Source organism: Dama dama, chromosome 14 (assembly GCF_033118175.1).
Source record: "Dama dama isolate Ldn47 chromosome 14, ASM3311817v1, whole genome shotgun sequence".
In the NCBI taxonomy this organism is placed as follows: Eukaryota; Metazoa; Chordata; class Mammalia; order Artiodactyla; family Cervidae; genus Dama; species Dama dama.
The window spans coordinates 42,464,993-42,481,002 of NC_083694.1; the positions used below are offsets into that span (position 1 = coordinate 42,464,993).

The window sequence follows — 16,010 nt, forward strand, 5'->3', positions numbered from 1 at the left end:
GAGCTGGGCAGCGGCCTCCCGGATTCGGCAGAGCAAGGACGCCCGAGCCGCAGCAGGCCAAAAACACGTCCCTCGGGAGACAAAGACTGCTTCCCTGGCGAGGGGCCACCCGACGCCAGTGGACCCCACGCGAGCACCTTGACCGCGACATCGCCCCTTTAAGGGGATCGAGGCCGGGATTGGCTGCGCGGCGGAGGTGAGGCGGTGAGCGGTGACGTCACGGCCCCGCCCCCCGCGCTATATATTGAGGCGGCGGCGGTAGCGACGACGGCGGCCGAGTGCGAGCTTGGAGTGCGAGCGGGAGCGAGCGGCTGGCGTGGGGCGAGGCGCCTGCGCGGTGTCGGGCCCCTGAGCCCGAGGCGCTGAGACAGCCGGGACAGACATGCGCGGGAGGGCGCCGTGGGGCAGCCGCGGCTCTGCTGGGGTAAGGGGCCTATGGGCCCGGGGCGGGAAGGGCGGCGCCGCGCCCCTCGGGATTCCGGGCGGCTCCCGACGCGGGGCGGGTCCCCGGGGCGTGGAGAGGGTCTCCCGACGCGAGTCTCCCGGGACGGAGGGAGGGGCCGGCCCGGCGCGCTGGAGACGCGCGGCTCCGGGAGCGGCGAGCCGGGTCCTGCGGCTGCGGGTTGGCGGCGGCCTCGGGCTCTTTCCTCCTCTTTCCCGGGGCTGCGCGAGTCTGGTCCGCACCGCGCGCCCGCAGACTGGGTCCGAGAGCTGCAGGGGGCCGGGGTCGGCGCGGGTTCTGACCCGCGGTCCCACTGCTTGGTCTCAGAGACGACAGTCATCCCCAGTCGGTGTTCTTAATTCATCCGAGCAGCCCGGTGCCCTCCTCCTCGTCCTCCCAGGAACGCGATTTTTTGCTAGAACGTCCTAAATGCTGTCTCAAAAGGGAAAGAACTGCAGAATTGTGTTCGAAACGTGAACGCTTATTAGATATTTCGCCTGTGTGCGTGTGTGTATTTATATGTATATCGTAGTCTTGTACAAATTAGATGACTCTTTCACCAGAATTAGTACTGTATTGGTGCTTGCAAAGTCTTTATTAAGATTTCGTCATTGCTTGAAAGAAACCAGCCTCGTACCTGATAAAAAATATGAATAGATTGTTAGTCATAAACTTAAGTGCAGTCAGAATAGAGACTGTAGCTTTAAAAGAGATGTGTTGGTGACTTTAGGTACACCTGCAACACAGGTAGGGCAAGACTGGTTTCTAGGCAACTGTCAAGGGTGAAGAAAGGTGAGGTTAAAATGCTTCCCCCCCCCCCCCCCTTCTTTTCTGGAGAACAAGTGTTCTGCAAAATTTCAAGCTTTTATAAATCTGTTAAGAATGCAGTGAGAAAGCATTTGTTGAGGAGACTGAGGCATCTGATTAAGTTCACCATACCTTGTCTTGCTTTCTTTTTTAAACTGCATTTCTGTTTTTTTGTTTGTTTTTCCTTTTTCTTTTATTTTTTAAACCTCACTGGAATTATGTAGCTGTAAGTGAAGATTTCCTTAAAGGCATTTTGATACCCATTTCAGGAAATGACCAAATTTTGTTAAGACCAAAATGAAAGAAATCAGGTCCTTGTTAACAGGCTGACGGTGATTGGTTATCAGTATGTTATCAGTCAGTCAGGCTCATTTGCAGGTATTAGCAAATTTGAAGAGAATTACAAATTGGTTATAGCATGGAGTTCATTGCCTTCATTTCAAACACAGAGGTTTCCTTTTCAGCTGTGTGTTCTTGTGGACACTCACTGGGACTAACAGTGTATAACCCAACATACTAGATTGTAGACTCCTTAAGGGCAGGAACCCTGCCTTGCACAGCTTCTGTCTTAGGCAGCTTTGCACATTAGTTCATGATTGATAAGTAGTTGCAGGAAAGCGTATTTTACATTTTAAAATTCAGCAGGATTGCACCGGTCAGTGATAAAGCTCAGAAAGCAAATCTGCTTTTTTCGAATGGCTGTTATGAAATGCCTGAATTATTCGTATTTTTGACATAGGGAGACCTGGCATTGTCATGCACTGGGTTTCCTACGTTAAGTTCACAGTGGACGCTAGTCGCTCGGTTCTGTGAGATTTAATTACAGTGTACACCTGAGTTTTTGTGTGGAAAGAGCTCTTAACTGCCGCTCCTCGGAAGCCGAACCAGGTAGTTCTTTCCTTCTGCTGGTAGTAATGGTAGCTTTTAAAAGCAAGCCACCCAAATTACAGGTGCAATCTAACATGCTGGAAACTGACCTGAATGTCTGCATACCATCAGGTTTCTTTAGAAAGATGAACAGAGGAGGGGAAAGGTGGTGCCAAGGGTAATTCCAGGAATTTGAATGTCACAGGCTCCCTCTAGCAGAGGCACAACTCTTGATCTGAATACAGTTGAATCAGTGCAGCAGCATCAGGGTTCCTGGAGTATCCTTCGGTGCTGCTGTTTGGTCTCGCATTTTAAAAGCTGATGGATAACCCACTAGAGAAACGAAATCTGGTTGTGGCATTCTGGCATTATCTGCAAAGCATAAACACGTGCTTTGTAAAGATAGATAAAATTGGTGAGTTTCGAGGGTTCTGAACCTAAGTGACTAGCTTCATACAGCAGTTATTTTAAGGTAAAGGAGAATTAGCATGGGATTCAGATTTCAGAAGAGGGGAAAAAAGAGTTCTGCCATTTGGAGTCACTGCTGATACTTGAATCCAGTCCCTTGTACCATCAAATTGGGCAATATTACCAAAAGGCCATCGAATATATTTTTTAAATATGGGGCTCTGGCTACATGAGTTAGCCCTTTTCAACTCCAGAGTGTCATGATTCCACAAAACATTACAGTCTAACAGAGGACACAGTAGGAAGGTAAGGATGAGAAGATACTGTTCCAAGAGCTCTTGTTACATAAAGGCCCCCCCAGCATATGAAACTCGACAAATCACAGGTTGTCTTTTGAAGATACTGTTCCCCCTGCATGAAATGCTATCCTCCTGAGTCTTCTCATGGCTGCATTTTCTTCATCCTTTAGATTCGCATTTGAAAAATCACGCAAGAGAAGCCTGCCTTCACTGCCTGCATGAATAGGTCCTCATCCCTCCTTGTCCTCTTACTGTTCCCCATTTGGTCCCTTGGCAGTGACCACAATCTGAAACTGCGTGCCTGCCTGTTAGCTCTTTCCTCGCTAGACTGGGCCTTCCTTAGGCAGCACCATGTGTCCTTTTCGATGAGCGTCATATCTAGTCAAAAAGAGTAAGCATCTGGTAGCTATTTGTGAAAGTATCAGTGAAACCCTGCCCTCTTAAGAACCCATGAGCTAAACACAGGAGCTGAGTTCAGTCTTGCTCTACCCAGTGGACCCAGCGCTCAGGTCCTGTTCTGTGCATCAGTCTTCCCACCTGTAACCAAGAGGAGGAGAAACCAGACACTCTAGAAAGGAGAGGTGAGGAAAGTGTAGTGAGGAAGATGCTGGACCATGTTGACCTTTAGCAGATAGGAGGATGCTTCACCTCACTTCACTCCCTCTGCAAAATGGAGATCATGATCCCTGCCGCCTCTTACAGGGTTGTTGTGGGGATCAAGTGGGATGACATGTTAGAAAGTGTTTTGTCATTTGTGGAACACTTTCCAAATACAAGACATTCTATCATTATATTCTGGATCTTACAGTAGAGCCTGATATAAGACTCTATTGTAATAATGTCCCACAAAGATCCAGACTAGGAGTAGATTCAAAGGAGGCTCTCTGGGTGTATGTTGTGACCCCTTTTTATGGGTGAAGACAGACCTGCATTATTATCAAACGGATTATATGACGGCAGAGCGTCCCTGTGTCACTAAAGGTCGAGGGTCTCAAAGAACTGTTTGAGGTGGTCACAGAATATGTCAATACCTTATTTCCCGCCTCTCCTTTTAGAGGATAGATAGGACAGAACTGCAAGTAATAACTCTTAATGGAGATTTGAGAGACTGGAGGTTAAATAGGAACTTTGACACACTAAAGGTTACCCAAGGAAAACTGTTACCAGTCAACAGAGCCCCAGGACAGTCTGTCTGAGCCCCCGGAAGACTTGGGCTCCATAGTGGCTCAGATCACCCGTCAGCGAGGTGTGTGGGAGAACCTGGCTCAAGCCTGGAGCCTGGGTCCCTCAGCTCTGTGCCTCCAGTTTCTTGTCTGTAAATGAGGGTAATCACAGGCACCCAGCTCCCAGGGCTGTGGATTAAATTAGGTAATACACATAAACCACTTAGAACAATGCCCGTCAGATAAGCATCCAGGGAACTAGTGATTATGCTTGCTGGGTTTCTGTTCACTGTAACAATCCCAGGTTACCCACTGGGTGACTTAAACGCTCGTTAAGTAAATTTGAAGTTTGAAAGACACGCTTCCCATCATTAGACTATTGTGCTCATCGTCATTAAGATTTGAATAGAAATCCTGTATCCCCTACATTTGGAAACCTACCATGCACGTGTCTGAAAGGAATAATATTTTTCCCTCCAGTGTGTCTGTGTGTTCTGCTGATGCTAGCGGTGCTCTGTAGGGAAGGGACAAAGGACAAAAGCATCTGTTCTGCCGCGGGGTGTTTCTGCTGTGTCACCGGGGCTGTGTGGGAGACGGCGGGAGTCCAGAGGCTGGCAGTGACCATGGAGTTGAATAAATAGGTTTTCCATTGGCTTGCCATTTCTTAAAATACTTAGCTAGAAAATATTCTGAATTGCTCCTGAACTTAGGTCATCCAGCTTTGACTGTGACAGTATGAAGGTGAAATATTCTCCTGGTCGCCTTGGTTTTTACCACCTACCAATGGCCTGTTACATCCCAGGCCTGGAGCTGCAGGAGGACAAAATATGTCCATTCCCACTGCACTGGGCCACTTAAGTCTTCACAGAAACCACTGAGTTTTGTTCCATGTTATTAACTTCATTCAACACCCTTGTAAGTCATCTGGGCATTCAGAGTGAAGCTGTTGATGCTTCCACAGAGCGGCCTGTACCTTGCAACCCCCTCTCTTCCTCCTCCCTCCGCCCCCCGCCAGATCACACCTGTTAAAATCTGAGAAACACCCTGAATTAGAGCCAGTGATTTTTGAAGAGCCTTCTGCTTTCAATAAATCAACTCAGACCACACAACACCATAGCAGATGTGAACACGGAATGTGTTAGGTGAAAGCAAATCAGTAAGTTTTCTCATATTCCTAATAAAAGTGAAAACCCTCTAGAACAGCCAGACTGAATGTTCAGTGCAGATCGCTCAGCCATTAGTGCTGTAGACACTGATCACAGGAAAAAATAGGTTTGGTTTTGTTTTCTTTTTAACTTTCCCAAAGGTGACTATTTTAGACATTTTCAGAATGAAAGATTAATTGGTTTCTTTGGTGGGGGGAGGGGGTGGAATCTAAAATCCTGGTATTTGTCACAGTCTGAAGCCTTTCTTTTTTCTCAAATTTTGGCTCTAAATATAGTTACCTGATATCTCCCTGGATATGGAAATTGTTAGGGAGGTAATTATTAAATGCAGCTGAGAAGACCATTTATCACCCTGAATAAACAGAAATCAGGTTCTTAAACCAGATTGAAAGAAGGAAATTACATCACACTTTTAAATAAGGAAGCACTGAGCAGAACTGGATGAGTCGTGTGACAAAAATGTGCCCCTCCCCCTCTCGTGGATTGCTTCTGAGATTTATTAATGAGATCTGTGGCCAGGTAAGCATATCTAGGTTACTGTCTTAAGGTAGCCTGGTTTTTTTAAAGAACAGTATCAAAGAGGTTATCCTCAAACAAAAAGCATGTGATTTCACCTATTTAATAAAGAATGTGGAATGTGCTTTTGGGTGTACCTCCCTTTTTTTTTAGGAAAATGAACTTAAATTTAGCAGCAAAAACACAGTAGGTGCCTTATAATCCAGAAGAGAAGGTGACATTGTTTCTGTTGTTAGGAAGCCCCCACCTGATTGATTTAACCAAGCATGTAGTAACAGCTGCCAGTGTGGAAAGTTACAGTGTTAACCATTTAAGCTTCTAATCTTTTTACTACCCAGTGTCAAAACCGTCCACTTTGGGTTTTGGAAATTAGTGAGCATTCCTTGCCGGCTCCATGTCCCTAGACTTCTTGTATTATAATTGAGCAGTGTCATCAAATGTTAAGTTTATCCCTTACAAATCTGTGCTTTTCCCCTTCTTCACTGATTTATATTATAAATTACATGAGTCTTTCATGTAATTACTTTTTTTAAAAAAATGAGATGAATGTTTTCTCAGAGTCCGGTTAATAAGCACGTGTTAGAGATGAATGAGACCAGGATCTGTTGGAGGAGGGGAGGCGGAGAGTCCTGTTGTAGAAAATCAGGAGGATAGAAGGGGACTGGGGCACAGCACAGAATAATCAGGCCCTGGAGACACTTCTCTGGCTTTTCCGGAGGAAGCAGGTTCACAGAGAAGGTAGCGTGAGAAGCTGCCCTGAAGGACATATTGGTTTCTAACAGCAGTTTGGGGAAAGGAGAAGCAAGAGCTTGAAAAAGGTGGACTGGGGCCTTGTTCTGGAGGCCTTCAGTGGTAGGCTGAGCGGCATGTATGGAGAAGCCTTTGAAGGTCTTTGAGCAGCGGAAGATCTAAGCTTGAGCTTAGGCTAGGTCAGGGACAGAGATCCAGCGTGTAGGATGGATTGGGGATCTTCATAGCCAAGGCAGCTTAGGACGGAAGGAAGATAGATTTGAGAAAAACAGCATAGAAATAAGCTCTGGCCTTTGGTGATTCAACGCAGTTCTGCTGTGGCTTAGGATAAAAATGGTGCCTTTGGGAGACGTGTGATCTGCCTAGACTGTGAACTAGTTTGGGAAGGGAGTGTGGCAAGAGGGGTTTGGTTTGTGGAGTTCCAGATGCCAGGGGACCATCCAAGTGGAAAGGCAATTACCAGACAATAGGACATGCAAAGTGGAGGCTTGAGCCGGGGCTGGACCTGGGATTCAGGAGCTGTGATGCGGGGTTGAAGCCCTTTCCAAGGATCAGAACTCAAGGTGGGGCCCAGGTTGTTAGGAGAGAAAGTAAAGAGGCAACCTCAAGAAACAGATGGTTTTAGGGTTGTCCTTTGTTTTTCCTTGAATAAAAAAAAAAAATGATGTTAATAGGAAAAAGGAGTTCACACCTGCCATTGGTATTGAACAGCATTTTCAACCCTAAAAGGCTAAAGATAGTCCACGTATTTCAGAAGAGCTACCATACCCAAGACTATGGAGACCCTGGGCAGTGTGCTAGGCTGCCCAGATTGCCATCAGGTTTCGTGTTTCTGCATTTCATCACCTAGTGCCATCTTGGACTTGTAGATCCTGGTTTTCCCCGGGGCGGGGGAGGGGGGTATCTTTTTGCAGTTGTTTTCCTAATTAATCGTAAGGCAGAGCTCATTTTACACATGTACGGGGACAAAATTCACAATGCAGCAGCATCAGCTTGTTTCCTTGAGCTCTGCACACATTTCTTTTAACTCGGGTTTACCAATGGATGGATCCACCACCCCCACTCCAAGGAGTACACATATTGAATGCTTCTAGAGTTTTTTGAGAGGCATAAAAGAATTCCAGGTGGTTCCGTCCCCCACCCACAGTTCATTGCCTGAGGAACACCCTGTAGAAATTGGCTTCTGGACCTGGAGCAGGCTGCCCTCCTGGGAGTCCGCCGTGGGGAGTTATTCTCCAGAAGGAGAGAGAGAGAGCAGTGACACTGCCGCGGAGCTCCCCGTGCGAGCCAGTGGGAGGTTTGGACAGTTTCATAACACAGCCCATTCACAATTCCCCATTGAAATGTAGAGGCAGGTCACCTTCGATGAATGCACAAAGACACTATTGTGGTCACAAGCGAGCTGCCTCAGTGAACACAATTCTTTTTATACTGAAAAAAAAAAAAAAAAAATTTTTTTTTTTTTCCCTTAAGAAAGCTAACAAGTAGGTGATAGAAACAATGACCGAAAAATAACTTTTTCTAGAACATATACAGAATGTTAAGGGACCATTGACACAGAGGGCCAGGATTCTGAGGCCATTTCAGCAGAGGCGATGGTTACACAATCACTCTGTTGAAAGCGAAGATTTAGATGGCATTAGGAGTCTGACACACAGTAATTACTGGTAGTTCTTGTTGGCCTGCAGACAGGTGGGGGCTGGGCCTGCACAGTCCCCCGCAGCACTTTCCTGTAATCTGGATGGGCAATCTTCAAACGTGTGCTTTCAAACCACTTAAATACCATATTCTTCTTCCTCTCTGGCCTTTCATTTTTCTATCACCGCAGATACGCTCCCTGTTGTCCTGCCAGCGCTTGTAGATCTCTTAGGAAGAGCACTCTAAACCACCGGGCAGGGACAGAGAAGAAGTGTCTAGCAAATCTTTTTCTAAAGCTTGTGTTTAAATTTTTTTTCTTAGAGCTTAAATTGAATTCAAAGGAAGTAAAAACACATTTCACTGTGTTCCTGACCTAAAAACCAACCCTGAAGAACAACAGAAAAGACCTCCCCTAAATAACTTAGATTTCTGAAATGATGGGTTTCCCCCGCTTTCTTTATCTTTAGAGAGTGATGAAAGATAAAGTTTGACTATTAGAAATAATATTATAAACCGATTAAGTCTCTGCCTAGTATATTCAAACAGCTGACTTTGGGAGAGTAAAAAAGCTGAGAAGTGGTAATTGGGCCCCCTGGTCCTTTGTCACTGAAACTACTGTCTCTACATTCCTTTTTATGAAAAAAAAAAAAAAATTGTAATATTTGCAGAGTGTTTTTTTAGACCCTTAACTTAAAAACAATTCTGTGCCTTACATATTGTATACATTCAGTTGATATTGACAATACTAATAGTTTGATGGCGTTGTACAAACATACATTCAACAAACGTCTACTTACCCAGCACCTGCTCCTGTTCAGATGGTGATAATTAATGACTGGGACACAGCTTCTTTCCTGAGCTCACAGTCTCGTAGCGGGTGACAGATTGGTCCCTAAAACAGAACCCTGACCCGTGTGCCGCCTCCCTCTGCTCCGCACACCCATCTCTCTCACACTCGTGTTGCCCACAGTCCTCAGCGCAGCACCCAGCTCTCTTGGTTTGTGCAAACACAGTTGCCAAGAGGACGAGACGGGATCATGAAGTGTATGTGCACATCACAGAAGGGGTCATTGTGACACACAGGGTCGACAGGGGATGTTCTCAACTTGTTCTAAGCAGATGGGAATATCTGAAAAGGGGGCAGAGATGGGTGCTAATCATGAGTACACCTCGCCAACGAATACAGGAAACTAAAGAGAGGGACGGGGGGCTGAGGGGAGGGGGGGCTCCAGAAACGTGGCATCCCACTGGGGTTGGAGGAGTCTGAAGGGAGGGGAATTAGGAGAAATTGCACTGACTTGGCCTCTCTCACCCATGCCTCGGAGCAAGGCAGCACATAAATTACTAGGCACTCCACCAGGGAGAATGCAGAGAATGCAGACATCAGTTTGCCTTTAAAAAGGAGGAGGATGCTGTCCAGGCCTCTGCCCAAAGCCGGTCATCCTGCAGAACTTGATTTTTTTACAGGAAAATGGGAGTGAGTGTCCTCTGTGTGTGAGGACTTCTCGATTCCTGCACAAGTAGTGACTGGAGAATTTGTTTTCCCAGGGCCCATCCCCACCCTCCACCACCACCCCCCAACCCTGAAATACAGAATCTAAATAAGTGCTGGGCTTGTGGGGTCATCAGGTGACAGCTGTAGACCCTCTGCTTCATCAAAGCATCGGGTCTTCGTGATCAGTGGTGCTGCCATATCGAACACAGTAATTCCTGAAATGACTTTCTTAGCTTGGGACAGGGTGGGGTGGGGTGGGGTGGGGTGGGGTGCAGGGAGTAGGGAATGAGCTCCACGTTCAGCACAACCACACACGGGCAGGTCGGTCTGCTAGGAGACGAGAGACGTCTGTGTGAGGCCTCTCTGTGTGCACCTGTCTGCCCCCCACGCCCAACCCCCCAAGGTCTGCCCTGGCCAGAGACGGACTGTTTCTCATTGGCTGAAGACATCTTAGTATTTACCGCATGCATGCTAAGTCGCTTCAGTCATATCCGACTCTCTGCAACCCTGTGGACTGTAGCCCGCCAGGCCTCTCAGTCCATGGGATTCTCCAGGCAAGAGTACTGGAGTGGGTTGCCATTGCCTCCTCCAGGGAATCCTCCCAACCCAGAGATTGAATCCACATCTCTTAATGTCTCCTGCATTGGCAAGGAGGTTCTTTATCACTAGTGCCACCTGGGAAGCCTGTATTTACCACCACTACCACTGCCCAAAAAAGACTTCTAATGTCTGCATTTAAGTAACCTCGTGAAAAGTAAGAACTCAGTGTATGACGTGCCTCGGTCCGTGGGGTCGCTGAGTCGGACATGACTTGGTAACTGAACAGCAGCAGCAGCAAATGTAAACATGACTGGGTGGAAGTTTGTAACTGGATGTTTCTGTTCTGCAGGCCTTGAAATTCTCTCCCCTCGAGTTCCTCATGCTTTGGGATTGTTTACACTGCTCTTAACCTCCTCTGTGCCCATCCCCCCCCCCCCCCCCCCACCAGGGAATGAAAGCCACTGGTTGACTGTATGCATCCCTGGGCATCGCAAGTCTGAAGACGTCCCAGAATAAGGCACAATGTCCATGGCAGGAGTGGCTGCTCAGGAGATCAGAGTCCCATTAAAAACTGGATTTCTGCACGATGGACAAGCCTTGGGGAGCCTGAAGGCCTGCTGGGGTGGCCGCAGCGACTTTGAGAAGTAAGTGCAGGACGTGGGGCTGCCAGAGCCCCCGAGTGGGTGACGTCGGAGCAAGAGAGGGGATGTGGTTGCTACCTGTTTGTGACCCAGATGTCTGTCCTTCCCTTTCAGCGGCTTTTTAAACATCGACCCGATAACCATGGCCTACAGTCTGAACTCGCGGGCGCAGGAGCAGCTAACCTCCATCGGTACGTGTCCAGAGCGTCCTGAGAACCTGGGTGCCCGTGGCAAGGGGAGAGGAGGCTGGCAGCCCCGAGGGAGCCTGTCCCCCAGTGCTGTTTTCTAAATGAGGAAGTGACTGAGGCCATTTCCGACAGGAGTCTGACCCCTAGTGGCAGCAGATCCTGAAGTCAGCGTGTTCTTGTCAGGCTCTCGGTGGCTCAGCTGGAGTCACTGGGTCTCTGTGTGGAGGCGTGAAGCCACCCCAGCCAGGAAACACACTGAACTCTCTAGGACCTCAGACACGAGCTGTCGTCTTCCTTACTAGCTTCGAACACCTGTTTGAAAGTAACAGAATAGTACAGGTACTGACAGAAACTTAGACGAATTTGTGTATCATCAGCCCTTCTGGTGTGAACATCACGTCCCTTAGATTTTTGCCAAGGGCTGCCTGTCACATCACGGGTGAGTCCACCAGCTCTGGGTACCGCGATGGGCTGGGTAAGGCCTCGTTATCTCAGGCCTGCCCCGCGTGTCCTGGGTGGCCCGTCTTGCAAATGGCCAGGTTGGTGTGGCCTGGCTCCCCAAATTACATGCTGCTCACCTTCCGTGGACTTCGCGCACGTCACAGAACCTGTCTGGGGCGTGTGGGTGTGCGCCGCGCACACGGCCAAGACGATGGAAGAGATAATTTGTTCTTTGAACCAGATCAGGTGCGTTCCCCGCCTCCAGGCCCTTGATTACACCCGCGGCAGTTGCCTGGGTGTGCTCAGCGTTCCAGCAGCTGGTGTTTCACCACGAGTGACCCAGCCGAAGGTGACAGGAATGCGGGCTGCTGGGGTGGGGTCCGGTCCCCGCCATGGGGAGAGCACAGGCCATCCTCTATAACCTCTCGTTTCCTTCCAGGGCGCACCTCCAGATCCACCCCAATGAGCAGCAGCCACTGTGCAGAGCCCGGCCCCCCTCCGAAGTCCCGCCTGCCTCCCCTCATCATCCCCCCAAGTGAAGGCTGGGGGCAGCAGGAGGAGGACCGGGTGGCGTGTGGACTGAAGAAGCTGGCGGTGAACGGGGTCTGTGCTGCCACACCCCCGCTGACCCCCGTCAAGAGTCCCCTGTCCCTCTTCTCTGGCCCAGTGCCCTGCGAGCGGGGCTCCCGGCCCCTGCCACCATTGCCCATCTCCGAGGACCTCGCCCTGGATGAGACGGACTGTGAGGTCGAGTTCCTCACCAGCTCGGACACGGACTTCCTTCTGGAAGACTGCGGGCTCTCCGACTTCAGAGCCGATGGCCCCGGCAGACGCAGCTTCCGAGGATGCGGACAGATCAACTATGCATATTTTGACACCCCAACCGTCTCCGCCGTGGATCTCAGCCAGGAACCCGACCAGGTGGCTGGGGTGCCGAGTGCCAACCCCCCTCTGCCTCAGGCCCACCGGAGACTGAGGAGGTCTCACTCAGGCCCCGCGGGCTCCTTCAACAAGCCGGCCATCAGGATCTCCAGCTCCGTGCACAGGGCTTCTCCCAATTCCGACGACGACAAGCCCGAAGTTCCCCCTCGGGTCCCCATCCCTCCCCGGCCGGCCAAGCCAGACTACAGAAGGTGGTCGGCCGAGGTCACCTCCAGCACCTACAGCGATGAGGACAGGCCCCCCAAAGTCCCACCGAGAGAGCCCTTGTCCCGGAGCAACTCCCGCACCCCAAGCCCCAAAAGCCTCCCATCTTACCTCAACGGGGTCATGCCCCCCACGCAGAGTTTTGCCCCCGACCCCAAGTACGTGAGCAGCAAAGCCCTGCAGAGACAGCACAGTGAGGGAGCTGCCGGCAAGGCGCCCTGCATCCTGCCCATCATTGAAAATGGGAAGAAGGTGAGCTCCACGCATTACTACCTGCTCCCTGAGAGGCCGCCCTACCTGGACAGATTCGAAAAATTTTTTAGGGAAGCAGAAGAAACACACGGGAACACCCCCGTCCACCCCATCCTGGCCAATGGCAATATCTCTTCAGCCCCAGAAAAGCTGGACCTAAAGCCACGAGTGGACCTGGGAGGCCATGTGAAGCGCAAACATTTCTCCTATGTGGTTTCTCCTTAGACCCTGGAGTCCCAGCTCAGCAGAGGTGCCATGGGAGCGAGTGGTTCTCTCGCAGTTCCCCAGACCCGTCAAGGTTCCCCGGGAAAATAGTCCAGATCACAGGCTCAGAGAGTCGAACTCTCCATCTGAACAGGAAGGGCTTAGTCAGGAGGTGCTGAGGTGCTGAGCATCCCTGACCGTGTGAGCGTCAGAGAAAAGTCTGCTCAAGCCTGTCATTTAAAGATGCGATGCAGGGAGGAAGGACAAGGGACACGCATATGTGTGCACGTTAGACGCCTGCATCTACACTTGTGATAAAATCATAGATTCTAGTTGCAAGTTAACCCAGTAGTTCCTGTCTTAGAGTAATATATATTTAGAACAATAAAACTCAAGCTGGAGGATGGCTCCTGAGAGGCTGAAAATTGAGCAAATGGGAGAGAATACAGTATTGTTTAGCTCAGAATCATAAAATACTATATATATATATTATTATTTTTTTGCATAATAAGGTTGAAGATTGCCAGCTCTGAGGCCTGTTCTGTTTTGTTTCATTTATTTTTACAAGCAGTTTTTCCATGGAGGGCAGGCCATACATTGTTTCCGTGACTTCACGTGCCTGGTTTAAGTCGTCCTGAGACCTAAATCCTGTAGGTCTTGCCGGAGGGATGGCAGCACCTTTGGTACCGTATTCTCACCTGTCCGGGTCTCATATGAAAAATGGGAAGGTAACAGAATAAGTCATTTTTCCTTACCATTCCTTCTCTGTTCCACCCACACCCAGGAAACGCAGGACACATGGGGAAAAACAGACTCTTGGCCAGTGTTGAGGATGTCAGTTGAAGCAATAATGAAGCAGTCAGCTGTTGGGTTGAGAGTATCTGTACGGAGATGTGTGTTGTGGGTTTCTTTTCTTTTTTTCCCTCCCCTATTTTAGTTGCATATGAATAAACAAATACAACACAAGCTGGCCTTGTGTTGCTGGTTCCTCTTCAGTATTTCCTGGGGATTATTTGCTTTCTAAGTAAAACCCTTCTGACCAACAGCCCAGTATGTCTTAAGACCGGAGGTCACATCATCTACTTTGGAAATTCTCACGGCAGGCTGCTCCGCTCAGATCTGGTGAGACATAAAGCTCATGTTCCACTTTCACATGCTTTGCTGTGTTTATCTTGTGTAGAGCAGCACAGAAGAGATGGTGCTCATTAACAGAAGTACCTTACTACAATGTTCTCCACATTAAACAAGCTGTTTACAGTTTAAACTGCTGAGTGATGTTATTTGAGCTATTTAAAGCTTATATTTTAGTATGAACTAAATGAAGGTTAAAACATGCTTTAGAAAAAGGCACTGATTTCTGCATTTATGTGTACAGTATTGGACAAAGGATTTTATTCATTTTTTGTTGCATTATTTTGAATATTGTCTTTTCATTTTAATAAAGTTATAATACTTATTTATGACACCGTTAATAATGTTTCTTGCCTACACTCTTATACAATTTTGTGTCTCGAGTAATATGACAACTTGACCACTTTTAAGCAGAGAGGAAGATGTTTTAGAGTCTAATATACACTTGAAATTTACCATCATTCCCTAAAATCACAAATGATTTGAGTAATTTAGATTTAAGTAGTATACAGACAACAGCAAAAATGAGCTGTTTGTATTGACCTATAACAATTAAAAGGGTCCTTTTGAATTGATGCTGGTATGTTGTCATGGAAGCAGTTTCCCTGTGAGGAGGGATGTCCCCATCAAGTGGACTGTAACAGGAAGGAAGCGGCTCTGACGTGGACGTGACATGTCTCATCTTGGGCTTGAGGACTAGGTCTGGATTGCCCTGGGTCCTTTGGAAGGCCCTGGTTTTTGCTTGACCTGAAGCCCCCAAAGGAAGTACAGCCTGCCCCGGCCTCTCAGGGTCACAGTTTTGGGAAGTAGGAGGAAACGGAGATGCTGTTGGGGAGGGCGCCCTCCCGTCTAGTGTCACTTGCCTAGTTCTCTTTGCTTTCCTCTGCCCTCCAGCTTCCCACATGACAGCAAAGCTTCCGCTGACGTTGGCTGCATCCTTGCCTATACTCAGTTCCTGCCAGGGTCAAGAGTGAGGATTCAACACAGATAATCTGGGCTGAAAGTCCAGCTCAGGCTCTTTCTAATGACCCATTGGGTGGATTCTTCAAAATCTGTACCTTGGTTTTCTCATTGGTAAAGTTAGTAGGGGGGCGGGGGTTGATATCTACAGGAATTGCCTTTGACAATTACCTGTAAACAAGTAATGCACACAATGAGGGCCTGGTGCATGAGTTGATTTTGTGATTCTCTGTTGCTCCCCCTAAGCCCACAAGTTGAGCATTATTTCTGGCATTTAACAAATGAAGAAATGGATTTGAGCTCATTTATCAATACATTCATTGAGTAACTACATCCTTGGGACACACACCCAGGAACTTGAAGCAGTACATAATGACATTTGTGACAAACGCTAGGAAGGCGTGAATGGGGGTGGTGACAGGATGACAAAGCACCCCCTCCCTCCGCTGCATCTCCCAAGGTGAAGGGTCTGAAGGGGTAGAATCTGAGCTGAAGGGGGCAGAGTGAACAGGGAGGGACAGGAGAGGAGACAGAGGCCAGAGGAGAGCTGGGTGTTTTCCAGAGGCCAGAAGTTAAACAGTGAGATGGACAATGGGAAAGGGTGGTGGGTACCACCCAGAGGTCCAAGCGGAGGATGGATGGGGGTGGGATGTGTTTTCAAAAGGCCAGTCATATGGAGAACAGATTGGAAACAAGGAGACTTCAGGACAGGCTGTCAGAACTGAGATCTGAGCGTCGGACGGTGGGAAAGAAGAAAAATTGGCTTTGAAGATAATACTTCAAGGTAGAAACAGCAGGCTGAGGACCTCAGGTGGGAGGCAGTCCCAGGTATGTGGTCTGGGCTGCCATAAGTATCCCCCAGCTTTCTGCACTGGCTTTTCTTTGTACAGTGGTCAAGTTGTTTAGTCTCCAAATCCTGTCTGACTTTCGCAATCCCATGGTCTGAAGCCCGCCAG

At 48.6% G+C, this 16,010-nt stretch overlaps 1 protein-coding gene across 1 annotated transcript; it reads left to right on the plus strand.

Moving 5' to 3' along the window:
- Nucleotides 1-261: 261 nt before the first annotated feature.
- Nucleotides 262-14,426, plus strand: ERRFI1 (ERBB receptor feedback inhibitor 1). Its single transcript, XM_061160476.1, has 4 exons — nt 262-424; nt 10,540-10,735; nt 10,847-10,923; nt 11,801-14,426. The coding sequence occupies exons 2-4, from the start codon at nt 10,614-10,616 to the stop codon at nt 12,982-12,984; spliced, it is 1,383 nt and encodes a 460-aa protein (XP_061016459.1). The 5' UTR covers nt 262-424; nt 10,540-10,613; the 3' UTR covers nt 12,985-14,426.
- The last annotated feature ends 1,584 nt before the right edge of the window (nt 14,427-16,010 follow it).

Bases quoted from the DNA above. Each gene is read 5' to 3' on its own strand.
- ERRFI1 (XM_061160476.1), top strand. From the start codon at position 10,614: ATGTCCATGGCAGGAGTGGCTGCTCAGGAGATCAGAGTCCCATTAAAA. The intron at 10,736-10,846 runs GTAAGTGCAGGA...CTTCCCTTTCAG, and splicing joins GGCCGCAGCGACTTTGAGAA to CGGCTTTTTAAACATCGACC. The intron at 10,924-11,800 runs GTACGTGTCCAG...GTTTCCTTCCAG, and splicing joins GGAGCAGCTAACCTCCATCG to GGCGCACCTCCAGATCCACC.